This window comes from Aphelocoma coerulescens, chromosome 2 (genome assembly GCF_041296385.1).
Source record: "Aphelocoma coerulescens isolate FSJ_1873_10779 chromosome 2, UR_Acoe_1.0, whole genome shotgun sequence".
NCBI lineage: Eukaryota > Metazoa > Chordata > Aves > Passeriformes > Corvidae > Aphelocoma > Aphelocoma coerulescens.
The window spans coordinates 167598583-167626402 of NC_091015.1; the positions used below are offsets into that span (position 1 = coordinate 167598583).

General features: G+C 52.0%; 1 protein-coding gene and 3 pseudogenes across 6 annotated transcripts; 3 read left to right on the top strand and 1 right to left on the bottom strand.

Annotated features, from left to right (window-relative positions):
- Positions 1 to 2193: 2193 nt before the first annotated feature.
- Positions 2194 to 27748, bottom strand: LOC138105521 (feather beta keratin-like). 6 transcript variants are annotated; one of them, XM_069005612.1, is made up of 4 exons: positions 27640 to 27740; positions 25603 to 25865; positions 3176 to 3430; positions 2194 to 2982 (listed from the first exon to the last, which is right to left on the bottom strand). In XM_069005612.1, exons 3-4 carry the CDS (start codon positions 3384 to 3386, stop codon positions 2627 to 2629), a joined length of 567 nt encoding a protein of 188 aa, XP_068861713.1. In that variant the 5' UTR covers positions 3387 to 3430; positions 25603 to 25865; positions 27640 to 27740; the 3' UTR covers positions 2194 to 2626. The 6 variants fall into 6 exon arrangements, 4 of the variants coding, with proteins under 4 accessions (XP_068861713.1, XP_068861712.1, XP_068861714.1 ...); XM_069005611.1 differs by lacking the exons at positions 25603 to 25865; positions 27640 to 27740 and adding an exon at positions 21303 to 21434; XM_069005613.1 differs by lacking the exons at positions 25603 to 25865; positions 27640 to 27740 and adding an exon at positions 21303 to 21375 and having other exon boundaries at positions 3176 to 3461.
- LOC138106061 (feather beta keratin-like) lies at positions 8626 to 9682 on the top strand (annotated as a pseudogene).
- LOC138106062 (feather beta keratin-like) lies at positions 14619 to 15273 on the top strand (annotated as a pseudogene).
- Positions 18384 to 19054, top strand: LOC138106064 (feather beta keratin-like; annotated as a pseudogene).
- Positions 27749 to 27820: the final 72 nt, after the last annotated feature.

Here is a 27820-nt window from a genome sequence, read left to right on the forward strand (position 1 = left end):
CACCTCAGCTCATGGTCTCCCTGCTTGCACCTCGCTCTGGATTCCTTCTACTTCTTTCTCCTGTCTGTTCGGTTTTTTTGCCTCAATAAAGTTTTCCTGCATCAAAGCCTGAGATGCCTCATTGTCTTTTTGAATTCCAATGAGCTCACATCCACACCCAGCACAGTGCCAGACAGGCCATTGCTGTGGATGGAAAAGAACAACCACACCTCTCTTAGCAAAGATATCAACACCAGTAACAACCAAGACAGGCACTGGAAGCAGGGGAGGAGGGGACACCTTCAAGAACATGACACAAACCTCGGACCCACTAGGCTTTGACGCATCCATGCTCTCCTGTGCATGGCTCTGGCAAAGTCTCTCTGTGGCAGCACACACTTGACAAAATCTCTTCCTGGCAGGACTCTTGAACCTGCCCAGCAAACAGGAGGAACACCATCATCCACTTGAGCACAAGCTCCGGAGTTCAAGTGCTTCATTCTCCTCTGCTCAAGCAAAGTATGCAAGGGCAGCATTTCCAGAACTATGGCCAGCTCAGTTTTGGATCTCCCACGACAGAAACTCCATCAGCTTTTCCACACGGCGACCACTCTCACACTCAAAGATTCTTGCCTTCTTTGCCCAGGGAATTCCATCTGTTTTCACTTGTGCTCTTCCCCCTTGTGTGTGCACTGCTGAGAACAGCCAGGCACCCTCAACTTCAATCCCTGCCATCAGGGATTTGCACACACTGATGACACCCTCCTGTCCATCCTTGTCCCCTGGGAGTCTCAGCTCTCTCAATCCTCCAGGAATGATTCTTCAGCCATTTCAGTATCTTGGTCACCCTGATCTAGACTTGTTTCACTAAGCCCTTGTGCTTCTATCCCTGGGCAGCCCAGAACTGCCCACACCACCTCACATGAGACCCCACCAGTGCGCTAAAGAGAGGAAAGGCCACTTCTCCCAACTTCATGACAAGAATTGTCTGAAACCTATCTCGGACAGAGGTGATGCCTTTTCAAGGGTGGAAAGGATTGAGACCTTGTGGTCCCTTTGCTCTCCACCAGCACCACAGGGTCCTGCTCAGCAAAGCGGCTTTTCAGCCTCAGCCCCCTGCATGACCTGGGGCCCAGTGCTATTCCTGCCCAGATGAAGAACTTCACATTTCCTCCTCCTGAACTTCAGGACATTCCTTTAACCCTCAGTCTCCACATTCCTCTGACTTGTGGCAAAACCATCCATTGCCTCAGCCGCTCCATCATCTGCCAACTCTCTGAGGGGCCAACAGTCCCACTGCCCATGTCACTGGTGAGGATGTTGATCAGGCTTGGCCCCATGGATACAACTCTTAACTTACTTCCCTTGAGACTTGCCTCTATTTGCACTTTGGGCCACTGATCACCAGCCTCTGGGAGCAGCCCTCAGCCACTCGCAGCCCACTCACTGCACTCTCAGGAAATCCAGACTTGCTCGGCAGCTCTGGGAGGGTGGAAGGGGATGGAGCATCAAAGGCTTCACAAAAGGGTTGACTTCAACAGCAGCCACAGCTCTCTCCTCGTGCCCAGACCGAGTCACTGGGACAGAGCTGACACAGAGCTCTGACAAGCACCATTTCCTCCAGGGAGATTCTCTAACAGAAGTGGTCACAGCCCTGGCACTTGCCACGACTCAAGACACCAAAGACCTGGCTCAGCCCTCCCCTGCTGCCACTCTCATTTGGCCTCTGCTCCCTTGCACAGGTGCCACCCACATTCCTGGAATCAGTTCAGCAGGAAAAGACCCTTGAAAGTGAGTCCAGCTGTTAAGGCAGGACTATGAAATCCACGACTAAACAACCAGATCTTTGAAGCCTTTTTCTTGAAAAAGATCTAAATTTAAAATACAAAGTTTAACCTTTCCCTCAACACTACCAAGACCACCACTAACCCATGTCCCCAAGTGACACATCTACAGGGATATTAAATCCCTGCAGGGATGATGACTCCAACCTCCACTCCACTCTGCAGTCTGTGACAGGAATGACAACCCTCACCATGAAGGAATATTCCTTAATATCCAACCTAAACTTCTCCCGGAGACACTTGGACTCTGAATTCCTGCTCTCCTATGGGGCACTAAAAGGGAAACAAGTTTCACACCAACTTCATTACGACCTCCATTCAGATAACAGACATCTGAAGTTGTCATGCAAGAAAAACTTTATTGCGACAAAATAGTGAAAAAGCAGGAGCAGTCAGTGGAAGGTAACTGGGCTGAAGTGCAATCAGGGCAACCATCAGCCGAGGTCCTTTGCTTGCAGTAGGTTTGGCCAGAGCATCACAGCCTTCCTGCCCCACACTGGGAACAGCCCAGCAGAGGTGCCCAATGGTGTCTGGCTTGGGAGAAGGGGTTTGCAGCAGAGGGGACTGGACAGATCCAAAGGGACGGTGCAGAGCAGCCAGTGGAAGAAAAGGAAGACGGGAGATGGGCCATGATTGCAGGCAGCCTGGGCTGGCCCCTTGGCTGCTGCCTTGCTTGGTGGCCTGAGAGCAGGAGCTGGAAGTGCTGAGCCCGTTTGTGAGCCTTGGCCCAGAGAATCGTCCTCAATGCCTGAGATGTGTTCCAGGGAGTGGGTGGTTGGTGTCAGGGGTGGTGCCAAGGGTCCTTAGCAGATGTAGCCACCCCTTCTGCCATAGCAGCCCAGGCCACCCAGCCCATAGCCAAATCCACGGCCATAGCCAAAGCCATAGCCAAAGCCACCAAAGCCTCCAGAGATGGGCTGTCCCTGCACACTGAGTTCAGTGCCCACGGCAGCCGAGGAGGTGGATCCAACGGCGGTGTTCTGGGGGAAGGAGGTCATGATGGGTCCTGGCAGGGTGACCAGCACAGGGGAAGGCTGGATGACAACACGGGAGTCCTGGCATTGCAGGGCACAGGGCTCGTTGCAGCTGTTGGCCAGCGGGGTGGGTCCGCAGGGTTGGCAGCGGTTGTAGCAGGCCATGGGTGTGGTGTGGAGGGTTCCTGGAAGAGAGGGGAAGGTGAGGCAGGGCAGGGTTGTGTGGGTGTGAGGGACAGCGATGCAGGAGGGTGAGGGAGTGTGGAGGCTGTTGTGGGGCTGTGGGGAGGTGTGAGGGCTGCTGAGGCTGGGGCTGAGCGTGCTGGCCAAGAGGGGCCTGGGCTGCAGGAGCAGGAGCGTCAGGGGCTTGATGCTCACCTGGTTGTCCGCAGGAGCAGGAGGAGAAGGTGTCAGTAGAAGTGTGTAAGGGACAGAGGTGCTGGGGCCGGCTTTTATCCTGGTCCTGGAGGGGCAGGACAGCCTTGTCCCGTGGCCTTGGGGCATTTTGCAGGTAGCAGCTCTTGCCTGGCCCAGCCTCGTGAGTCATGATATTGGGAGTGTTTTCCTTCCCGCAACTCTGCAATTCCATGTCCTTCCCTTGAGGCTGTGTCCTTCTGACCTTGGCAGAACCTCCTGGTTGAGAGAATTGGTGACCAATGTCTTTCTGTGTGTGGCACATGTCAGGACACATAGAAGATTTAATTATAGATTTGGAGAACTGCAGCGTCAACACTGAGGTCATGCCATGGCATATTGACAACATCTCCTATCTCCATGCTTGTCTCCTGCCTGAGCAAAATTCCAGGACCCTAGTTTCTTCTCATTTTAAGGATGTTCTGGTTCCATCAGTATCATGGTCTCCCTGCACTGTTCTTGTTCACCCATGTCCTTTTCCTTGTTTCACTGTGGAAGCCCACCAGTCACGGGTGAAAGGATGGACACTACCCTCAGCCTGCTTGTATTTCTTTTCCTAATCCTTTCCTGGTAACTGCTGGAGATTTTTTTGCAGCAAAGGCTACATGGCCAAAGGCTGGGTTAATCAATGGATGAGGAATTGTTCTCACGTGTCTTGTTCTCCTTATCCTTCACCACGTTTCCTTTCCATGGGTCAGCCAGAGCCCAGCACTGGGACCCCACAGTGTGACCTTGCTGGGCTCAGATGAGATGAGCGTTATGGATGAACCAACACAGGACTTTGAGCAGCATGGGAGGCCTCCCTATATCCCAGGGATTGCTTTCCTATCTGCAATGGGAAATGCCAGACCCAAAGAAAGACATGGAGAGATGACAACATGGTGGGGAGGGAGACAAGGGGATGAAAGGAGCAGTCCCTCACAAGCAGCACTCTTGCAAATCCCTGACCAGCCTGACAGAGCTGTGATGGTTTGGGACCCATCTTCCCAATGCACCCACAAACCACAGAACATGAGCGCCCTGGAGCGACCTCACTGATGACTCCCAACCTCTCCAAAGCTTTGCCAACATCTTCAGCTTGCCCGGACAAGGCCATCAACACCAGCCTTTAACCTCTAATACTTGCATTTAAATATTGCTATCAATTCAGATGGACAAGGCCTGAAGAAAATGGCTTTGAATCACAGAATTCCATAAAGAAACACCAGCACCATGACATAGGAGGGAAGAGAAGCTCACTGACCATCCACTACTAACAATTAGCTCTCTGTAAGAGGAAGACAATATTAAGAATTTGAGGTTGTAAATTATGAAACCATGTGGCTTGAATGCGGAATAAGAGAACTGATGTCACAGCCCAGCCTGGGCAAACAAGGGTTTGTTGTTTGTTTTTTGGACTTATTAATGAGGTCAAGGTATATGCTGGAAATGACAGTGTATGCTGTCGTGTAGATTTCAGAAATCCAAATGGACCATTACACTGGAACAGGTCCAGCCTGAACAGCCTCTCATTTTGAAAATCCTCTCTTTTGATCCCATTCAAGGCACAAGGCCATGAGCTCTCATCTGCCCATCAGGAAGTGCTCCCAGGCACCAGGAGCTTTGCAAGCTGTTGCACAGTGACCCCCCAGGATATCAGCAACTCCCTCAGCATCCCTGGTAGAAGACAATGACCGACGGACATCCAGCCACGCAGAAGAGGAGCCCAGTCTTCACAAGGCAACCACAAACCACAGCACATGAGTGCCACAAAATGACATGATGCCACAATGATGACATTGCAAATCTCCAGGGCTCTGGTCGTTTATTCAGCCCTCCCTGACACACTTTGAACAATCCAATCCTCCCAAACACCAACTCATGAAAGCTGCCGCCAAGGTCAGATGGACATGAGACCTCAAGAGCAGAAAATGGAATTGCACAACTGCATGAAGGAAAACACTCCCAATATCATGACTCACAAGGATGGGCCAGGCAAGAGCTGCTGCCAAAAAAATGCCACAAGGCCACCGGATAAGGCTGTCCCACCCCTCCACAACCAGCATAAAAGCCGGCCCAGAGCCTCTCTCCCTCACACACTTCTCCTCACGCCTCCTCCTTCTGCTCCTGCTGACAACCAGGTGAGCCTCAAGCTCCTGACCCTCCTGCTCCTGGACCCCTTGGCCCCTCTCGGCCAGCATGCTCAGCCCCAGCCTCAGCAGCACTCACACCTCCCCACAGCCCCACAACAGCCTCCGCACTCCCTCACCCTCCTGCATCACCGCCCCTCACACCCACACACCCCTGCCCTGCCTCACTCCCCTCTCTCTTCCAGGGACCCTCCACACCACACCCATGGCCTGCTACAACCGCTGCCAACCCTGCCGACCCACCCCACTGGCCAACAGCTGCAACGAGCCCTGTGCCCTGCAATGCCAGGACTCCCGTGTGGTCATCCAGCCTTCCTCTGTGCTGGTCACCCTGCCAGGACCCATCATGACCTCCTTCCCCCAGAACACCGCCGTCGGATCCACCTCCTCGGCTGCTGTTGGCAGTGAACTCAGTGCCCAGGGACAGCCCATCTCTGGTGGATTTGGCTTCGGCCTTGGCTATGGCTATGGGCTGGGAGGCCTGGGCTGCTATGGCAGAAGGGGTGGCTACATCTGCTAAGGACCCTCAACACCAGCCCTGACACCACCAGCTCAGTGCTCTGGAAACAGCTCCTGCAAGCAAAACACATCAGCTGATGGTCGCCCTACTCGCACTTCACAACAGATTATTTCCACTTCGTTCACCTGACTTCTAATTCTCTTGCATCAATAAAGTTTCCCTGCATCAAACCTGGGACGCCTCCTTATCTTTTTGGTTTCCAATGGTCTCGCATCCTCACCCAGCACATTCCTGAGCTCAACAGGCCACTGGGGTTACGCAGAACAGGGCAGCAACACTTTTCCTCACATACTTGGCAAAACAACTAATAACAAAGTCTGGCATAGGAAGCACATGAGGGGACATCTCCAGGAACATGTCACACCCCTCAACTGCTACACCAAAGGCTTTGACACAACAATTCTCTCCTGGGCACAAAACTGCAAAAGGCACTCCATGTAGGCACACACTTGACAAACTCTCTTCCCACCAGGACTCTTGAAACCTTCCAGCAAAGAGAGAAACAACTTCAACCACTTGGCCAGGAACTCTGGACTGCAAGTGCTTCAACACCCCTGCTCCAGCAAGATCAACAGGAGCAGCATTTCCAGCACCACGGAAAGTTCATGTTTTCATCTCCCAAGACAGAGACTCCGCCACCTCTTCCACTCTGTGGCTGCCCTCACAATGAAAGATTCTTGTCTTTGAATGAAAGATTCTTTGCCCATGGAATTCCATCTCTTCTCACTTGTGCCCTTGCTCTCTTGTCCTGCATGTGTGCACTGCTGAGAACAGCCAGGCTCCCTCAACTTCAATCCCTGCCATCAGGGATTTGCATACACTGATGACACTATCCTGTCCACCCTTGTCCCCTGTGAGCCCTCTCAGATCCTCATCTAGGAAACATCTTCCAGCCCCTTTTGCATCCGGGTGGCCCTGGGGCACTGGTCTCACCGGGGAGCCCAGAATTGCCCTAAACACCTCACATGGGACCTCACCAGTGCTGAGCAGACACCAAGAATCACATCCCACTGCCTCATCACAACACTTTTCCAAATCCTGCCCTTGAATCTCGGTATCTCTTTCCCCACAGGGGTACAGGGACACCTTCTGCTCCATTTCTTCTCAGCCATAATGAAAAAGGGTTTTTTGGAGAAGAAAACAATTGTTCCAAACGATACCAAGATGTTCCTTCCTACCTGGCATGACTTCCTCCTTTCTCCCAAGAAACAGCCCTTGGCAACTGCCCTTGCTGAGCTCCAGCAGGTGTCCAGGACCCATCAGGTTTTCAGGGTTGGCCCAGTGGATCCAGATCCTGCACTACAGCACTGGAGCCTTGCTGCCATCTGGACTTTGGGACACTGACCTCAAGTGTCTGGGCCCAGTTCTTCAGACCTTTCTCAGGCCATCAGGCTGGGTACTGACACAACCTGGACTTGCCAGGTTGTTGAGAATCATGCAGTGCTCACCTCCGACGATCCTGGGCAATGTCCAAATCCTCTTTCTGACAATCACAAGTGGCCTCAGCCCTTGGCAATCATCCCAAGTGAAGACACCAAAGGCCCTGGATATCAAAAGCTTAAAATCAAGAGGGACACTAAGACACCCACACAGCACAGTTAACAGAGAAATGTCAGGTCTAGTGTAAGGCTTTGCTGGGTGGGAGTAAGTTTGGAAGGCATAGAATGTGAGGGAAGGGGAAACAGCTCCACACAGCTGCAAATCCCAGAGCAGCCTGACAGGGCTGGGAGGGAATGGGGCCCCTCTTCACAACACACCCACAAACCAGAGCACACCCCTGCCACAGGGTGACCTTGCTGATGACAACCCCACCTCTCCAATGCGTTGGTTGTTTATTCAGCCCTCCCTGACACTCAGCTTCCATGCAAACCCTCCCGAATACCAACGCACACTTAAAAGATGCCGTCAAGGTCAGAAGGACAGGGCCTCAAGAGAAGTTCATGGAACCATGGAATTCCATAAAGACATGCCCACATCATGACAGAGAGAGAAAAAAGGGAGCACACTGACCATCAGTTAGTAATTACTGGGTTTTGCTCACAGGAACACAATATTACAATTTACAGGATATAAATCATTATGAAACCTGATGGCTTAAATGCCAAACAAGGGAATTGACACCACAAACCAGCCTGGGAACAAAGGGATCAGACCCTGTGTGTTGTTTGTTATTGGGTTTCTGAATGAGGTCAAGGAAAACACTTTACATGTATGAGTATGTTGAAATTAAAATGTGAGAAATACAAGTGGACCATAAAGAGGAACATGTTCAGCCTGAACAGCCGTTCATTTACCAGATCTTGTGATCCCATTTAAGCCACAAGGGCATGAGCGCTCATTCATAAATCAGGAACTGCTCCCAGACACCAGGAGCTTTGCAAGCTGTTGCACAGTGACTCCCCAGGACATCCGCAGCTCCCTCAACATTTCTGGGTGCAACACAATGACTGATGGACATCCAGTGGCACAGAACAGGGACCCAGTCTTCACAGGGCACGCACAAACCACAGCACACCAGTGACACAAAATGACCTCACTGAAGACATTACAAATCTCCAGGGCTCTGGTTGTTTATTCAGCCCTCCCTGACACACACACTGAACAATCCAATCCTCCCAAACACCAACTCATGAAAGCTGCCGCCAAGGTCAGATGGACATGGCCTCAAGAGCAGGACATGGAATTGCACAACTGCATGAAGGAAAAGACTCCTCAACTCAAGACTTCATGCCAGGCTGGGCCACGCATGAGCTGCTGCCTGCAAAATGCCCCAAGGCCATGGGACAAGGCTGTCCCGCCCCACCATGACCAGCATAAAAGCCAGGCCAGCACCTCTCTCCCTCACACACTTCTCCTCACACCTTCTCCTCCTGCTCCTGCTGACAACAAGGTGAGTCTCAAGACCCTGATCCTCCTGCTCCATTCCCCTTGGCCCCTCTCTGCCAGCACGCTCAGCCCCAGCCTCAGCAGCCCTCACACCTCCCCACAGCCCCACAACAGCCTCCACAATCCCTCTTCCACCCCCACGGCCCTGCTTAAACCCTCTCTTTTCCAGGGACCCTCTACACCACACCCATGGCCTGCTACAACCGCTGCCAACCCTGCGGACCCACCCCGCTGGCCAACAGCTGCAACGAGCCCTGTGCCCTGCAATGCCAGGACTCCCGTGTTGTCATCCAGCCTTCCTCTGTGCTGGTCACCATGCCAGGACCCATCATGACCTCCTTCCCCCAGAACACCGCCGTCGGATCCACCTCCTCGGCTGGTGTCGGCACTGAACTCAGTGCCCAGGGACAGCCCATCTCTGGTGGATTTGGTGGCTTTGGCTATGGCCTTGGCTACAGCCGTGGATTTGGCTATGGGCTGGGTGGCCTGGGCTGCTATGGCAGAAGGGGTGGCTACATCTGCTAAGGACCCTCAGCACCACCCCTGACACCAACCACCCACTCCTTGGAACACATCTCAGGCATTGAAGGCACCTCTCATGGCCAAGGCTCTCAAACGGGCTCAGCGCTTCCAGCTCCTGCTCTCAGGCCACCAAGTGAGGCAGCAGCCAAAGGGCCAGCCCAGCCCAGCCTGCCTGCAAACATCATCATCTGCCTCCTTTTCTTCTCCTACTCTATACTCTTCATCACCCCTTCTGCTCTCTCCCATCCCTCTGCTGCAAACCCCTTCTCCCAAGCCAGACACCATTGGGCACCTCTGCTGCGCTCTTCCCAGTCCAGGGCAGGAAGGCCTTGATGCTCTGGTCAAACCTACTGCAAGCTAAGTGCTTCGGCTGATGGTCGCCCTGACCGCACCTCACACCAGCTCCCTTCCAGTGGATGCTGCCCGTGACCTTTCACTGTTCTTTTTCCTCAATAAAATTCTCCTTCCTTGCAACCTGAGACGTCTCCTTTAACTTCTTCATGACAAAGGTGTGCCAACCACACTTGGCACAAATCCATGTTTCCACAAGCCATTTGTGGAGGGTGCAAATTGCAGCAACACCTATCTTAGGAATCGCTTCTGCAGGTCCACTACCCACTAGGACACACTGGCACACTCTGTGCATCACATAGAAGCACTTCAGTTGCTTCAACACAGGCCTGGATACACTCATGCAGGTCTGTCCTTGACTCTGACACAAACCCCTCATGGGGAGGTGTGTTCATTTTGACTGGACACCAGTTGCTCCAGACCTTCATCATCTTCCAGGCCCATCAAGAAATCCACTTGAGCAGCTTCATGTCTTCCTTATTTTCAGGTCTCAGAGTTGAACACACATCTCCAGTCTACCCAGAGCAGAGCAGAGGAGCAGAAACCCCCTCTCACCAGATGCCCACGCCATGGGCATGAGACCAGGACACAGGGAGTTTCTGGTCAGTGCATTCACCTGGCTGGGCATGTCCAGTTCTTCATCCACCAACACCCCAAGTCTTTCTCCTCTGGGCTGCTCTCAACCCCTTCATTGTCCACCTACAGCCATGTTTGGCATTGCTCCAAACCAGATGCAGCTGCTTGCACTTGGCCTCGTTCAGCTTCATGAGACTGACAATATCCCACATCCCCTGCCTGTTTCAGCCCCTCTGGATGTCATCCCATCCCTCCAGACAACCAACCACACCGCTCAGCTTGGTGGGCTTTGTGGATTTTCTGATCATCCCACTCAATCCCAGCATCCAGATCTCTGACAATGATGCAAAATAATAATGATCCCAGTGAGTCTCTGACAGTCACCACTCATCCCTGTTCTCCACACAGGGACATGGAGCCATTGACCACAACTCTTCGAGTGAGACCATCCTGACCATTCCTTATCCCCCAAATAGCCCTACTAATATCCACATCTCTCCACCTTACAGACAAGGATATTGTCTGGAACAGGAATAAAGGACTTGAACAAGTCCAGGCACAGCATACTGCTCCCTCTTCCCTCATCCACCCATGCGGGAACCAATACCAACTCAACAAAGCTGCAGCCATGGTAAGATGGGCACGGCTTCAAGAGAAGGACATGGAATTGCAGAGTTCGGGGGGGCACAACACTCCCAATATCATGACTCTCCAGGCTGTGCCAGGCAAGGGCAGCTAACCTAAAAAATGACCCAATATCATGGCAATGGCTGTCCCAAACCTTCAGCCCTGGATCATCCTCAAGGCTGTTCTCCGGATATCCTCCAGCAGAGTCTTGTCTTCCTAATTCCCACCAATCCAGAGATAAACAGAGTTCTCCAGTATCACCAGAGCAGAGCAGAGGGGTAGAATCTGCTGCACCTGGATTGGAGCAATCCCAAACCTGCAGGATACAGGCTGAGTGATGAGGGGATTGAGCCCAAGGAGGAGCACATGGGGTGTTAGTGGATGAAGAACTGCACATGGCCTGCCATATGAATATGCCAAACAGAAAGCCCCCTGCGTCCTGGGCTCATCCCCACAGCAGGTGGGGCAGCAGGTGAAGGGGGAATTCTGCTCCTCTGCTCCAAGCTGGGGAGACTGAAGTTGTGTGTCCAGCTCTGGGACCTGAACACCACAAAGACATGCACTTGCTCAAGCAGAGCTGAGAATGGGCCCAGAAGATGATGAGGGTCAGGAGCAACCTGTGTCCAGACAAATGGAACACACTAGCCCTGAAGAGATTGTGCCAGAGGCAGGGACAGACCTGCATTAGTGTCTCCAGGTCTGTGTTTCAATAGCTGAAGGGTTTGTGTGATTAAATGAAAGCAGACTGTGGCAGTGGCTAGTGGAACGGAAGAAATAATACCTAAGAGAGGTCTTGGTACACTTTTTTCACCCACCCCAGTGGCCTCTACAACCCTGGCTTTGTGCTGAGTAAGATTGAAAGAGGCTTGGGACAAGAAAGAAAAAGGACTCATCGGAGGCTGCAATGCAAGAAAACTTTATTGAGGTAGAAGAGTGAAAAGTCACGAGAAGCAAGTGGAAGAGAGCGGGTCTGAGGTGCAAGTAGGGTGACCATCAGCTGAGGAGCTTTGCTTGGAGGTTTGGCCAGAGCATCAAGGCCTCCCTGCCTCACAGTGGGAGCAGCCCAAAGGAGGTGCCCAATGGTCTCTGGCTTGGGAGAAGGGGTTTGTTCCAGAGGGGACTGGACAGAGCCAAAGGGCGATGCAGAGCAAGGAGTGGGAGAAGAGGTGAACGCAAATGGGCCATGCTTGCAGGCAGACCAGGAAGACCCATTCCATTCTGCCTTGCTTGGTGGCTTGAGAGCAGGAGCTGGAAGCGCTGAGCCAGTTTGAGAGCATTGCCCATGAGAGGTGCCCTCAATGCCTGAGATGTGTTCCAGGGAGTGGGTGGTTGGTGTCAGGGGTGGTGCCAAGGGTCCTTAGCAGATGTAGCCACCCCTTCTGCCATAGCAGCCCAGGCCACCCAGCCCATAGCCAAATCCACGGCCATAGCCAAGGCCGTAGCCAAAGCCACCAAATCCACCAGAGATGGGCTGTCCCTGGGCACTGAGTTCACTGCCAACAGCAGCCGAGGAGGTGGATCCGACGGCGGTGTTCTGGGGGAAGGAGGTCATGATGGGTCCTGGCAGGGTGACCAGCACAGGGGAAGGCTGGATGACAACACGGGAGTCCTGGCATTGCAGGGCACAGGGCTCGTTGCAGCTGTTGGCCAGCGGGGTGGGTCCGCAGGGTTGGCAGCGGTTGTAGCAGGCCATGGGTGTGGTGTGGAGGATCCCTGGAAGAGAGAGGGGAGGGAGGCAGGGCAGGGGTGTGGGGGTGTGAGGGGTGGTGATGCAGGAGGGTGAGGGAGTGTGGAGGCTGTTGTGGGGCTGTGGGGAGGTGTGAGGGCTGCTGAGGCTGGGGCTGAGCGTCCTGGCAGAGAGGTGCCAGGGATGCAGGTTCAGGAGAATCAGGGACTTGATGCTCACCTGGTTGTCAGCAGGAGCAGCAGGAGAAGGCCTGAGGAGAAGTGTGTGAGGGAGAGAGGCGCTGGCCTGGCTTTTATGCTGGTGGTGGAGGGGCAGGACAGCCTTGTCCCATGGCCTTGGGGCATTTTGCAGGTAGCAGCTCATGTGTGGCCCAACCTTGCAAGTCACAAGCTGGGAATGTTTTCCTTCACGTAATACTGCAATTCCATGTCCTGCCCCTGAGGCCGTGTCCATCAGACCTTGGCGGCAACTTTAGGCAGTTGATATTTGGGTGAATTTGATTGTTCAATGTGTGCCAGGGAGGGCTGAATGAACAGCCAGAGCCCAGAAGACCTGCAATGTCATCAGTGACGTCATTTTGTGGCACTCATGTGCTCAGGTTTGTGGATGTCTTCTGAAGACTGGGCTCCTCTTCTGTGTCATTGCATGTCCATCAGTCATTGTGTGGCACCCAGGAATGCTGAGGGAGATGCTGATGTCCTGGGGAGGTCACTGTGCAACAGCTTGTAAAGGTCCCAGTGCTTGGGAGCACTTCCTGATGGATGAATGAGAGCTTATGGCCTCGTGTCTGGAATAGAATCAAGGGAGAGGATCTGGAAAAAGAGAGGCTGTTCAGGCTGAACTTGTTGCATTGTTATGGCCAACTTGGATTTCTGAAATTTACACAACAAACGTAGGATGCAATTTAAAGTGTACTTCTTGACCTCATTAAGTAATCTTAGAAATAAACAACAAATTGGGCCGTTCCCTTTGTTCCCAGGCTGGTCTGTGACATCAATCCATGTATTCCGCATTCAAGCCATAAGGATTCATAATTTATATCCGTCAAGTCTTAGTATTATGCTCATCTTAGCAAAGAACCAGTAATTACTAATGCATGCTCAACAATCTCCCCTTTCCTCCTCTGCCTTTATTTGGGCATTTCTTTGTGGAATTCTGAGATTCCATGCTCTTCTCTTGAGCCTGTGTCCATCTCACCTTGGCAGCAGCCTTTAAGTGTGCATTTTAGAGACCAAATTCTGGTCTCAGGCACAAGATGACCAAATTTGGGCACAGGATGACCAAAGCTTTGCAGAAGTGCGGTGTCATCACTGACGTCACCCCGTGGGACTGGGTTGCCGTGCTTTGAGGCTGTGTTGTGACAAATTGCCCCCAGTCTCTCACAGCCCTGACAGCCTGCTCTGGCCTTTGCAGCTGTTGCAAGTAGACGGTGTTGTCCCTTCCATCCCATTTCCTGTCTCCATGCAATTTTCCCAGCTGGCAAAGCCTGACTGGAGGCATCGCCTTTACCATTGCTTGTGCTCTGGGGGTGTCTTTGTTTCCCTCTTGTCTGTAAGGTTTCAATATTCAAGGTCTTTTGGATCTTGACTTGGGCTGAGTGTTGAGGAGTGAGATCAGTTCTCTGGGCAATGTCTGATTGCCTGAAAGAGGATTTGGAAGTTGCCCAGGGCTTTTGGAGGCGAGTGTTGCACGATCCTCAACAACCCAGGCAAGTCAAGGTGTCCATTGTAGTGGCCTGAGAAGGGTCTGAAGGACTGAGCCCAGAGGGTTGTGGTCTGGACTGTCCTTAAAATACAGAGAAGCTGAGAGAGCTGGGAGTTCTTTCAGGCAAAAGGCAAGGATGCAAATAGGACGTGTTCTCAATATGCCATGGAGTGACCTCGGATGACACCACAATTCTCCTCAGCTTTGGCTGCATCTTCTACGTGCCCTGACGCGCACCATCAACAACCACACACTGGTCTCTAATTCTGGCAATTCAGAGGTGCCGCCAAGGTCAGATGGACACAGCCTCAAGGGAAGGACGTGAAACTGCAGAATTTCAGGAAGGAAAACACTCACCACCTCAGGACTCGTAAGGCTGGGCAGGCAAGAGCTGCTGCCTGCAAAATGCCCCAAGGCCATGGGACAAGGCTGTCCCGCCCCTCCAGGACCAGCATAAAAGCTGCCCAGTGCCTTCCTCCCTCACACACTTCTCCTGACACCTTCTCCTTCTGCTGACAACCAGGTGAGCCTCAAGACCCTGACCCTCCTGCTCCTGCCACCCGGGCCCCTCTCTTCCAGCACGCTCAGACCCAGCCTCAGCAGCCCTCACGCCTCCCCACAGCCCCACAACAGCCTCCACACTCCCTCCTCTCCTGATACACAGCCCCTCACCCCCTCCCAGCCTCACCCTTGCTCTCTTTCAGTGACGATCCACACCACACCCATGGCCTGCTACGACCTCTGCCGACCCTGCGGACCCACCCCGCTGGCCAACAGCTGCAACGAGCCCTGTGCCCTGCAATGCCAGGACTCCCGCGTTGTCATCCAGCCTTCCCCTGTGCTGGTCACCCTGCCAGGACCCATCATGACCTCCTTCCCCCAGAACACCGCCGTCGGGTCCACCTCCTCGGCTGCTGTTGGCACTGAACTCAGTGCCCAGGGACAGCCCATCTCTGGTGGATTTGGTGGCTTTGGCTATGGCCTTGGCTATGGCCGTGGATTTGGCTATGGGCTGGGAGGCCTGGGCTGCTATGGCAGAAGGGGCGGCTACCCCTGCTAGGGGCCCTTGGCATCACCAGCTTGGTGCTCTGGCAACTGCTCCTGCAAGCAAAGCACCTCGGCTGATCCTCGCCCTACTTGCACCTCACACTCAATCCCTTCTACGTCCTTCTCCTTTCTCTTCATTCTCTTGCCTCAATAAAGTTTTTCTGAATCAAAGCCTGAAATGCCTCCTCTTGCTTTTTGAATTCCAATGGTCTCACATCATCATCCACCAGCGTGCCTGGGCTCAACAGGACATTGGTGAAAGGAAAAGGGGCACAAACACTTTTCTCTAGGAAATCTGTCACCACCAGTTACAACCAAGACTGGCACGTTAGGCAGAGAAGGGGCGGAACCTTCCATAACATTATTCAAGCCCAACACCTGCTACACCAAAGGCTTTGACACAACAGTTCTCTCCTGCTTGTGGCTCTGGCAAAGTCTCTCTCCACCACCCCACCCTTGACAAACTCTCTTCCCAGCACGATTCTCAAGCCCTCCAAACAAACACCCATAAAACCTTCTTCCACTTGGGTAGGAACTCTGGAGTGCAAGTGCTTCATTCCCTTCTGCTCAAGCAAGATGAGCAAGAGCAGAATTTCCAGGACCTTGGACAGTTCATGTTTTGGTCTCCCAGCACAGTCTCCACCACCTCTTCCACTCTGGAACAAACCTCACACTGAAAAATTCTTGCCTTCTTTTCCCATATAATTCCATCTGTTGTGCCCAAGGCCTCTTGTCTGCCACATCTGCACTGCTGAGAACAGCCCTGGACATCAAAACCTTCAAATCAAGAGGGGAACTAAGAAACCCACAGAGCACAACCAGCACAAAAGACAAGGTTTCGTATCAGGCTTTGCCAGATGGGGAAATGAGAAGAAGGAGGGAATGCAATGGAAGGGGCAATGTTGGGGTTCCTCCCCCATCAGCTAGAGTCTGGGGGGAGGGGACCCTGGGTAGAGGCACGGGGTTTCCCTACTCCCTGGTCAACCTCATTCCCCATTGGTTGTTTTGTGTTCCCCTGCACAGGGAAGGACTCTGCTGGTCCCGTGACCCCTGGAGTTCTTTGGCAGGATGCCAGACATCCGGCTGGAGAATAAAGATCTCTAAAACATCTATCAAGAATCAGTCCCTAATTTTTTCCACGGGCCTCGCTGCCCTATACATGTTGCAGAAATCGCCGCTGCAACAAATGGTGTTGAATGCGGGCATAACCATTCTCTGGAGTCAGCAACTCTGAAACAATCAAGATTTTGAAGAGCCCCAAAAATTTGTGAGTAAAGAAACTTTCTGGATCTCTCTTCTTGCTTTTGTTTCACTGTTCCATAAACTATGGAGGAACCGTGGACAAACTCGAGGCTCTCTGAGCTGCATCGGGACATTTATCTTAAACTTGAAAAGATTCTTGAACAATGATATGTAAATTCTAGCCTAATTCAAACTCAAAAAGAACTGACACACTTCCTTGCATGGTTGTTTAAAAACTTTTTCTACGTTTCTTGGGACTTGATTCTTACCAAAGACTTTGGGAAGAATGTTTGGACACAGTTAATTTCTGAGTCAAAATATATGCCTAGAGAAGAATATTTCTGTGATTACCTAATTACGGAGACTGTTGAACAATATCAGCTGCGTCCTTGCGAAGGGAAACGTGCCTCAGGGACTGTGAGAGTGCGGCCACCTGCGTCAAGTGCTCTGCGAGCAGCAGCGAGGCAGTTCCCGTGCAAGCCGTGGTGTCGGCAGTGGAACCCGGTGCGGTGGGAGCGGCGCGACCCAGCAGTGCCTGCCAGGCGTGTGGTGGAGCGAGCCCCATGAACGCCCAGCCAAGATGGGCAGCGTGCAGGCGGCGGCTGGCAGCGATGGCAGCAGAGTGGAGCCGCGCGAAGCCCTGGCACACGCCAGTATGGAGCCGTTTGCAGGACGCCAGCCATGCGGCTGGAGAATAAAAATCGCTGAAAAACATCTACCGAGTGTCCATCCCAAATTTTTTCCACGGGCCTCGCTGTCCTATACATGTTGCAGAAATCCCCGCTGCAACAGGGCAACACCTCCTACTTGGAGCAGCTGCAAAGCCCAGACCAGCCTGTCAGGCCTCAGAGAAACTGAGGACAACTCCTCACAGCACACCCACAAACCACAACACACAAGTACCACTGGATGACCTAAATGATGACACCCCACCTATCCTAAGTTTTGGTCATGTCTTCAGCCTGCCCTGACATGAACCTTCAACAGCACAATTTGGTCCCTAATATTCACAACTAAAAGAATTAAAAGCTCCCTCCAAGGTCAGATGGACACAGCCTCAAGAGAAGGACGTGGAATCACAGAATTTACAGAGACATGCCGGAACCATGACAGAGGAGGGAAGAGGATCACACTGACTGTCCGTTAGTAATCACTGGGTTTTGCTCAGGGGAACACAATACTAGCATTTATAGAACATAAGTTACAAAACCTTACGGCTTGAATGCGGAATAAGGGAATTGACGTCACAGCCCCAGCAAAAGGTGATCAGGCCCTGATTTGTTGTTTGCTTACTGGATTTCCTAACCAGGTCAAGGAATACACTTTAAACCTACAGAGCTCATTGCCATGTAAATTTGAGAAATACAAACGGACCAAAACATTGCAACAAGTTCAGCCCGACCAACCTCTCGTTTTCCAGATCCTCTCTCTCGTGATCCCATTCAAGGCACAAGGCCATGAGCTCTCTTTCATTCATCAGGAACTACTCCCAGGCGCCAGGAGCTTTCCAAGCTCTTCCAGAGGGACCTCCCCAGGACATCAGCAGCTCCCTCAGCATTCCTGGGTGCTTGATGGACATCAAGAGGCACAGAACAGGGGCACAGTCTTCACAAGACCACCACAAACCGCAGCACATGAGGGCCAAATTATGACCTCACTGATGACACCACAGCTCTCCTGAGCCCTGGTTGTTTATTAAGTCCTCTCTTACACACACTGAACAATCATATCCACCTAAATACCAACTTATTAAAGCTGCCGCCAAGGTCAGATGGACACGGCATCAAGAGCAGGACATGAAACTGCGGAACTGCATGAAGGAAAACATTCCCCACCTCATGACTTGCAAGGTTGGGCCACACATGAGCTGCTGCCTGAAAAATGCCCCAAGGCCATGGGACAAGGCTGTCCCACCCCTCCACAACCAGCATAAAAACCAGCCCAGAGCCTCTCTCCCTCACACACTTCTCCTGACACCTTCTCCTGCTCCTGCTGACAACAAGGTGAGCCTCAATCCCCTGAACCTCCTGCTCCTGCACCCCTGGCCCTTCTCTTCCAGCACGCTCGGCCCCAGCCTCAGCAGCCCTCACACCTCCCCACAGCCCCACAACAGCCTCCACACTCCCTCACCCTCCTGCATCATCGCCCCTCACACCCCCAAACCCCCTCCTACCCTCACTCCCCTCTCTCTTCCAGGGACCCTCCACACCACACCCATGGCCTGCTACAACCGCTGCCAACCCTGCGGACCCACCCCGCTGGCCAACAGCTGCAACGAGCCCTGTGCCCTGCAATGCCAGGACTCCCGTGTTGTCATCCAGCCTTCCCCCGTGCTGGTCACTCTGCCAGGACCCATCATGACCTCCTTCCCCCAGAACACCGCCGTCGGATCCACCTCCTCAGCTGCTGTTGGCAGTGAACTCAGTGCCCAGGGACAGCCCATCTCTGGAGGCTTTGGTGGCTTTGGCTATGGCCTTGGCTATGGCCGTGGATTTGGCTATGGGCTGGGAGGCCTGGGCTGCTATGGCAGAAGGGGTGGCTACATCTGCTAAGGACCCTCAGCACCACCCCTGACACCAACCACCCACTCCCTGGAACACATCTCAGGCATTGAGGACGCCTCTCTGGGCCAAGGCTCTCAAACGGGCTCAGCGCTTCCAGCTCCTGCTCTCAGGCCACCAAGTGAGGCAGCAGCCATCAGGCCCAGTCCAGGCTACCTGCAAACATCACCATCTGCCTTCTGCTCTTCTCCTTCTCCCTGCTCTGCATCGCCCCCCTTTGGCTCTGTCCCATCCCCTTTTCCCAAGCCAGAGACCATTGGGCACCTCCTTTGGGTTGCTCCCACTGTGAGGCAGGAAGGTCTTGATGCTCTGGCACAGCCTCCTGCAAGGAAAGGCTCTTAGCAGATGATTGTCCTGTCGCACCTCAGATCAGCTCCATTTTATTAAGTTTTCCTTCTTTTTATTTCTTTTTGCCTCAATAAAGTTTCCCTGCATCATAGCCTCAGATGAGTCCTTTTTCTTTCTTCTCCCAAGACTGTTCCAGCCTCTCATGGCCTGAATCCATGTGTTATTGTCCATCAGTTCCAGCAGGCCTTGGCTTTGGTCTTCACCCTCTGTCCAGTCTGGCCAAGCCACTCATCTCAACAGAGACAGGAGCACCCCAATGTGCCAAGACTTATTCAGGGAAATATTTCTGCCCCAACAACTACTGGTGTAATTTTCCCTTCCAGCACATGACACAAACCCTTCCCTCACCCAAACCAAGGCTTGGGTACAGTTGTGCTCATGTGGATGGGGCGCTGATGAAATCTGCTGCTGTCAGAACAGTCTTGACCAACCTCCTTCCCCAACACCACTCACAATCCCTAAGGAGAAATCATCTCAGTGAAGCAGAAAAAAAAGATGGAAGCAGGGGAAAGGAAGAGGAGAGAAAGGAAGTGGGGAAAGTGTGTTATTCCTTTCCATAGGTTCAGCACTGACTTCTGTGTCCCCATTTCATAACCTCTAAGGCACTGACCAAACAGGCTCCGGTCCCTTTTCCACAGAGATCATCACTGCCCAAGGCATCTCCTGTGTCCTGCACTGAGGCCAAGGCAAAGAAAGGGCTGCAGAAACCGTCCCATGCCTTATTTCCATCCCTGGAATGTTCATGGCCAGGCTGGGGACTTGGAAAACAATTTCCCATGGTACTGGAAATATTTACTTTGGGAACTTCAATGATTAGTGACCAGAGATTAGAAAAATTATGGGTGAGTAGAGGGAATAATCTCAAGACCCTACAAACAGTGGAGCTAAGTGAGCTGAGCGCACTCAGCCTGGAGAAAAAGAGGCTCAGGGGGACCTCCTGGCTCTCCACAACTCCCTGATAGGAGGGTAGAGCCAGGTGGGGGTTGGGTTCTGCTCCCAGGGAACAAGGGACAGGACAAGAGGAAACGGCCTCAAGTTGTGCTAGGGGAGGTTTAGTTGGATATTAGGAAAAAATTCCTTCCTGGAAAGGGTTGTCCAGCCCTGGCACGGGCTGCCCAGGGCAGTGGTAGGGTCCCCATCCCTGAGAAGGATCAACATCCATATGGATGTGGCACTTGGGGACATGGTTAAGAATGGCTTTGGCACTGCTGCAAGAACAGTTGGACTCAGTCTCAGAGGACTTTTCCAACCTCAACAATTCCTCGATTCTATGACCCTTTGGAATTTGTTGTGGAGGGAAGCTGATTCCAAGATTTAAATTCCTTATGGTAAATATAGAACCAATTTTGCCATCTGGAAACTACGGCTCAGTCCCTGTTCTAATTGTGGTCAATTCTAAGGAACCACTTTGGTGATAAGACAACGATAAGACAATCATAAAGTGCTGCTAAGCTTCCCTAGATCTTCATTGTCCACATAAATAACTCTAAATTAATTCTAATTTGATGCTCCCTTTTATGTTTCATCCATGTAGCAAGTTGATGATCTTGGGGGTCTTTCCCAACCATAATTATTCTATGATATGATTTTAATTAGTCGAGTGGACCTTCCCATCAAACTTTATATTAATAAAATATAATAAAATGTAATTTATATTAAACCAGATTTTATTGGTGCCTTCGACAGTGAGACTTTAATCAACCTAAACAATTCATTTCATGGCACTTTGGTGTGGAGGTGAAAGTGTTGTTCACCTTCCCCATGTCCTGGGGAATCAGGACCCCTGATTTTCCATTTTTCCTCCTTAATTCTGCACCGAGAAGTCGGGCAACACTTCTTGCCTTTGCCATCCCTCAATAGTCATAAATCTGTAGAAAAAAAGTGCTCTTACCTGGCTGTGTCACCAGAGCACAAGAATCCAACAAGAAATATAATCTCCAACAGCACAATTCCAGTGCCCTGACAGCCATAAAAATCCCACAAGTGAGGCCATCCCAAAGCTACAGGAATAACACAGCCTTGGAAGAGCAAGAGAGAGGGGAAAATGTCCTGATTAATTAATCCTGCCACCCTCAAAACCAGCTGCAATCAATAAATCCATCAACAGACCCTGCAAGCAGCTGCTGGGGAAGGAAGAACCCCCTGAAGATAAAAAAAACCCAAAAACCTCCTGCTTTGAGTAAATCCATAATGTCCCACTAGAATAAATGCCAAAGCCAAACCACCCAGCAAAGGCTTTCTGGGGGAGAAAGAGTGCCAAAAAATAGATGAGAAAACACCTGGTTAGAAAGCCCCACCTAAAGGAATTATTAATATTGAGCAACGAGCCTGCAAAAATAGAGGGAAAAGGGAAAAAATCAATTTTAACAAAAGGAGGGGGGAAATGGCAAAGAAACACGAAACATAAATTGTGAAAAAGGGGGAAAGAAAAGGATACAAAAAGCAGAATGCTGCTAAAAATGTTGATAACAAGAACAAACTCTAAAATTTTCCAAAGCAAATCTGCTGGGTGCCACAGACCCCTCAGTCCTGCACCCATTGCATGTCATTATTCACCATCCATAGGGTCCTTGGACCACCAGTTTTGGGTGTTATCACCTCCTGCCCTTCCTGAGGCATCCCAAAGCCACCGCTCCCACCATCTGTAGTGTCCATGTCACTTTTCTTCCCTGTCAGAAGATCCTTGGGACACAAATGCAGGAGCAGCTCCCATGGAATCCTCTTGCTGTGGTTCCCAGCCCAAACACCTGACAGTCCCATAAAACATATCCCGTCACTGGGGGGGTTCCAGTGTCCCTGTGCCCCTCCTGACAGAAAGTTTGGGGCAATCCAGGGCACCCAGGTCAGGGAATTATGGAATGGTTTGGTGAGAAGGGAGCTTGAAAATCATCTCATTCCACCCCTCTTCCATGGGCAGGGACATCTTCCTCTACCCCAGGTTGCTCCAAGCTTTGTCCAACCTGGCCTTGGATGCTTCCAGGGATGGCGCAGCCACAGCTTCTCTGAGAATTCCAGCCCAGGGCCTCACCACCCTCACAGCCAAGGATTCCTTCCCAATATCCCAAATTCCCTCTGTCAGTTTAAACCATTCCCCCTTGTCCTTTCACTCCAGGCTCTTTTCCAAAGATTTCAGTCAAATCAAACTTTTCACGGGAAACGAAGGAAGCAAATCCAGCAGCCACATCCCTTCCCTCCAGGATCCCATTGTCAGAATCCTGTTACTCCTGGGGGGCTGCATCCAACCCCAGGGAGGGAGCCCAGGTCCCTCCACCCTGGAAAAGCCTCAGGAGTGATGGCTCTGCCTAAACCAAATCCCACGGCCATGAATTCACCTTTTTGGAGAAAAGCTGCCAGGACAAAGGGATTGGGACAATCAGGGGATGGAACCAGATGGTCTTTAGGGTCCTTCCCAACCCAAACCATTCCATCAGGATTTAGGAGCGCAACCTGGTCACCTCAACAGGGAGGACTCTTTAAAGGCAATTATCCAGGCTTCTTCCCGGGCCTCCTTTGGCCTGTGTACACCAGGATGCTCCGCGCCCTCCTTTCCTCACAGGTTTTATTATTCCCTGGGAAGATTGCCCAAGAACCAGGAGAGGACTCACGTACAGGCTCTCAAGGACTGAAATTATATTTTCCACTCCCAAAATCCGGCGTTACTCAAGAGGACTTTGTGACCGGTGCCTGAATTCCTGTGGCTCCCGCTCCCAGGTGGGGCAACAACGACATTGCCCAACCTCCCAGCTGGACACGCACACCTTTCAGAGGAGCCAAGCAAACAGAAACGAAGATTTTAGATGAATTTAGAAACTATTTGGGGATGTGTGAACATCAGGAGAGCCGGGAAAGCAACTTCACTGACACGGAAAAAAATCATGCCAAGAAAAAGTGCTCTCCAGTCCTGATCGAGTCTTGTTCTCCAGCTTCATTCCTTAAGGTTGGATTTGCAACAGGCCGGGGGGAATGGAGAGGGAGCAACATGTTAAATGATGGGATTGAAACACCAGCACTCAAAGCTTTGGGCTGTGGAGACGCAGTGGAATAAACGGGATTGGATTTTATTCCCTGTGTGTGCAGCAAACAAGAATAATGGAAAACAGTTCTGGTTGGGAGAGACCTTCAAGATCATCCGTTTCCACCATTTCCTTGATGGAAAAGAGCATTTATTTTTTCCATTCCTCCTCTTGTTTAATCATTGGAGGGTTCCAGAGTTGTTTCAAGCCTTTATATAACTTAAAAATATTAAAAGATAACAGTCTCCCGTTTCCATGGTGACACAGACAGCGGGAATTCATGGGCTTGAGTTGTTGGCATCTCGTGTTTAATCAAGGTTTAAAAGAGAGAAATTTGCTTGGAGGTTCCCTGAAAAGCTGCAGGTAGAACAAAGAGGTCCAGGAATAGAATCATGGAATGGGCTGGGTTGGAAGGGACCTCAACCATGTCCCCAAGTGCCACATCCACACAGATGTTAAATCCCACCAGGAATGGGACCCACCAGAGCTGGATCAACCTCCCAGGGAAGCATCCCGTTTTTCCCACCCCCTGCCAAGGACAAGGGACACTTTCCACTGTCCCAGGTTGCTCCAAGCTCCGTCCTTCCCTGTAGGATGAACAATTTGCAGATGGATTTGAGTGATCATCAGCCGGTCACGGTGGGATTGTCCTTCCCCAGGGATAAAAACAGGAATGTGGGGAAGAGGTGCTCCACCACTGATGTGACAGGGACACCAGCTTGTGCCTGCTGGGAATCCCTGTCCCCTCTGGAGCACAGGACATGGCTCAGTCTCCTGTTCCAGTTTGGCCAAATTTAGAAATACATCCTCTGAGAGAAGGCAGGCTACAACCAGCCCTCCCCCACCAGGTTCGGGAAAAAATAAATTTTCCTCAAAGGAAAGTGAAAGAGATAAAAACTATTTATTTAACACACAGGAGAAGGATAATAATGCTAAATGATAAAACCTCCCACTCTGCTGAGAGAAACCTGGGGGGAAATTCAGAGTCCTTCCTTCCATAGATCTCTCTCTCCCCCTCCTTGGAGCTGGGATGGGGTGGTGGGCCCACCTCCAGGGCCAAGGCCTCGGTGGAACATCCTCCCAATGTATTCTGACGTTGAAACCGTCCAGCAGAGAGAAAAGGAAAAGAAAAAATGAAGTCCCAGGAAAACAAAAGTTCAACTCTCCGGAGGAAAAGGAGCTGAGGAAAAAACTGCCGAAAGCTGGCTGGAAAGCACCAAGCCGGGTGCTTCCCTCCACTCTCCCTCTCCTGCCGCAGCTGAAAAAAAAAGTCTCTATCTCTGTGTGACCTTGAACAAGCTGCAAACTGCTTTGAAGAAGTTTTGCTCAGGTTTTCCTTCCCCCTCTCAGGCTCAGTTTAAAGGCATAGAAAGGCACAGAATTAATTCCTGGGCATAGGGCAGCGATATGGGATACAGACCATGAAGTCACCCCAAGACACTCCCCACCAGGGTGACTCAGGGACAGGCACCATCCCAGGACTGGGTCCTCGATCAAAGGCTGATGTTCCCACCTGCTCCAGGCTCTGCTGTCCCAAGGTTTTGGCTTGGGATCATGAGGTGACTCTCACCTCCAAAGGGTTGGGAACAAAGGTCCTGGTCAGCTTTGCATCCCAGGAATGTGAGAAATGACTGGGATAACTGGAGCTCACCCAGTCACCACTGAGGTCAGGCTGTGCCTCCGTGTCTGGATCCCACCAGAGCTGGAGGTGGGGGATGGAGGCCAGATTCCTGGGAAAGGGGGTGATGCCTCCAGGTGTGGATTTGGGAGGAGTGTTGGGGCACCCCTGAAGGTCAAACCCCTCAGAAACATCCTGATTCCTCCCCTGGAAGTGTCCAGGGCCAGGTTGGACAGGGCTTGGAGCAGCCTGGGAATAGTGGAAGGTGTCTCTGCCCATGGCTGGGGGGTGGAACTCAGTGAAATTCCCTTCCAGCCCAAACCATTCTATGATTTGGTAATGGAAAGGTCTTTCTCAGATCAGGATGCTCGGAGAAAAGGACAAAGCTGCTCTTTTATTCTGTATAAATCAGGTTAAATTGAAAAAAAAAAAACAAAACAAACCAAAAAACCAAAAAACCCAAACCAGCCCAAAACTAAATGTTTCCAAAACTAAACCTAAAGAGCAACAGGAGCAGGAGAAAGAAGCCCCTAGGAAAGAGCCAACATTTACTCACTCACCCTTTCCCAGCCTCCATCCCACTCCACGCACGTCCCAAAGAAGCTCAGAGGAGAAAACCTGACGGTTTTGGGTCCTTCTGCTCCTCAAAACCACGAGTTGGACGTGAGGAGTCTCTCGCAGCCGTGGAAAAAAGAAAATGTGAGCAGCACCCGGAGCCCCGGGCACGGCGGAGCCGCCGACGCCGGCACCATCCTGCTGAGACAGCCAGCAGGACAGCCGGCCAAATTTCTTGAAAATTTGCAAGTCAGGGATTATGCTGAAGCTGGAAAGGGAATAAAAGGGTTTTGTGGTTGGTTTCGGACCGTGACAGAACTTGTCCCCTCCTGACAGATTGAAACTGATGAGCTGCTGCTGCTGCTCCCAGTTCCTTTAATTCCCGAAGTTTTGGCCACGGGGTAGAAGCTGCTCCAAGGTCTCGTGGTGTCCTCAACGCAGTTGTCACCCTGGCCAGATGTCCTTCATCCTCCCGAAAAGATTTTGGGCTTCATCCTCGGGGTGTTTGGGGGATTGGGGTGTGTTGATGGACATCACAGTGAGGGAATATCTGATGGAGGACCGGGAAGAGGTGGTGGGATCGAGGGAAAACAGTTTGGAGTGGAAAGGATGAATTTCAGCAGGGACCACCAAGCTGAGCAGACTGCGCAGCTCTGGGGGGGGCCGGGGAGTTGGAGCTTCCCAGTTTGGGGTCTCCATCCTCATTCCAGTGACACCAGGGAGGGAATGGGAACATGGATATGGATGGAGGGCAGGGGGATGTGGGGCCACAGAGGATGGGGACAGGGGTGGAGGAGGGGGCACATAGGGTACAGTGGGGTATTTTGGGGTGCAGGGGGAACGGGGAGGGAGCGTCACAGACCCCGGGGTGGCTCAGGGGTCACCGTGGGGTGAAGGTCCCGGGAGACCTGTGGGTCCCGGGGTGCTGGGGACACCCCATGAGTGAGTTCGGTGGACGTGCACACACAGAGCGCCCACGGCAGCTCCCACGCGTGTTCCCACTCGTCTTCCCTCTTTGTGCGCCTCGGGAAATACGGGATTACCGTATTTAAAAATGTCTGTGCGCGCTGCTGGTACCGTATTTTTCCTGATGCGCATAACACCGGTACCGTATTTCCCAGTGCGCATGCGCTCAGAAAATGCCGTTATCTCAAATGCGCATGTGCAAAATAAATACCGGGTTTTTAACGTGCGCATCGCACCGGTACCGTAATTTGGTTGTGCGCATGCGCACTGAAGATAACGTTATTCTAACTGCGCATCGCACGGTTACCGTAATCCCGGAAGCGCAGGCGCATCACAAATACAGTAATTCCAAATGCGCATCACAGTTACCGTACTTCCAGATGCGCATGCGCATCTCAGGTACCGTATTTCAGGTGCGCATCAATTACCGTACATCCAAGAGCGCACGCGCACTCAGGTATCCTAGTTCCAAATGCGCATCATGCAAGTACCGTATTTACAAGTACGCATGCGCGCCTCAACTACCGTAGCTCCAAAAGCGCATCGCACCGCGATACCGTAATTCCAAATGCGCATCCCACAACTACCGCATTTCCAAATGCGCATGCGTGCAGCAGCTACCGTAGTTCCAAATGCACACCCGAGCCGAGCTACCGTAATTGCAAACGCGCATGCGCATCTCAAGTACCGTAACTCTAAAGGTGCGTTATCGCCCGTATTTCCCAACGCGCATGCGCGTCATAATTGCAGTGTCTAAGCGCGCCTGCGCGCCATGACTACCGTATTTCCAAGTGTGTACCGCATCCGTGACGTGTCTCCCAGCGCGCATGCGCTCCGCCACTACCGTATTTCCAACTGCACTTACACCAGACCTACGCTGTTTCCAAATGCTCATGCGCACAAGTACCGTAATCCCAAACGCTCTTGCGCGCCGCAGCCACCGTATTTCCAAAAGCGCATCCCAACACAACTACCGTATTTCCTAATGGGCATCCAGCACAACTACCGTATTTCCAAACTCTCATCACGCAACCACCGTAATTGCTGGTGCGCATCACACCCCGCAACTACCTTACCTCCAAATGCGCACGCACAATCACACAATTACCGTAATTGCCGGCGCGCGTCACACACACACCTCTACCGTATTTACCGACGCGCACGCCGCAGCGCCGTAATTCCCAGTGCGCACGCGCAGTGCACGCCGCGCCTCCCCTCCCCACGCACATGCGCCGCGCTACCGTATTTCCCAGAGCG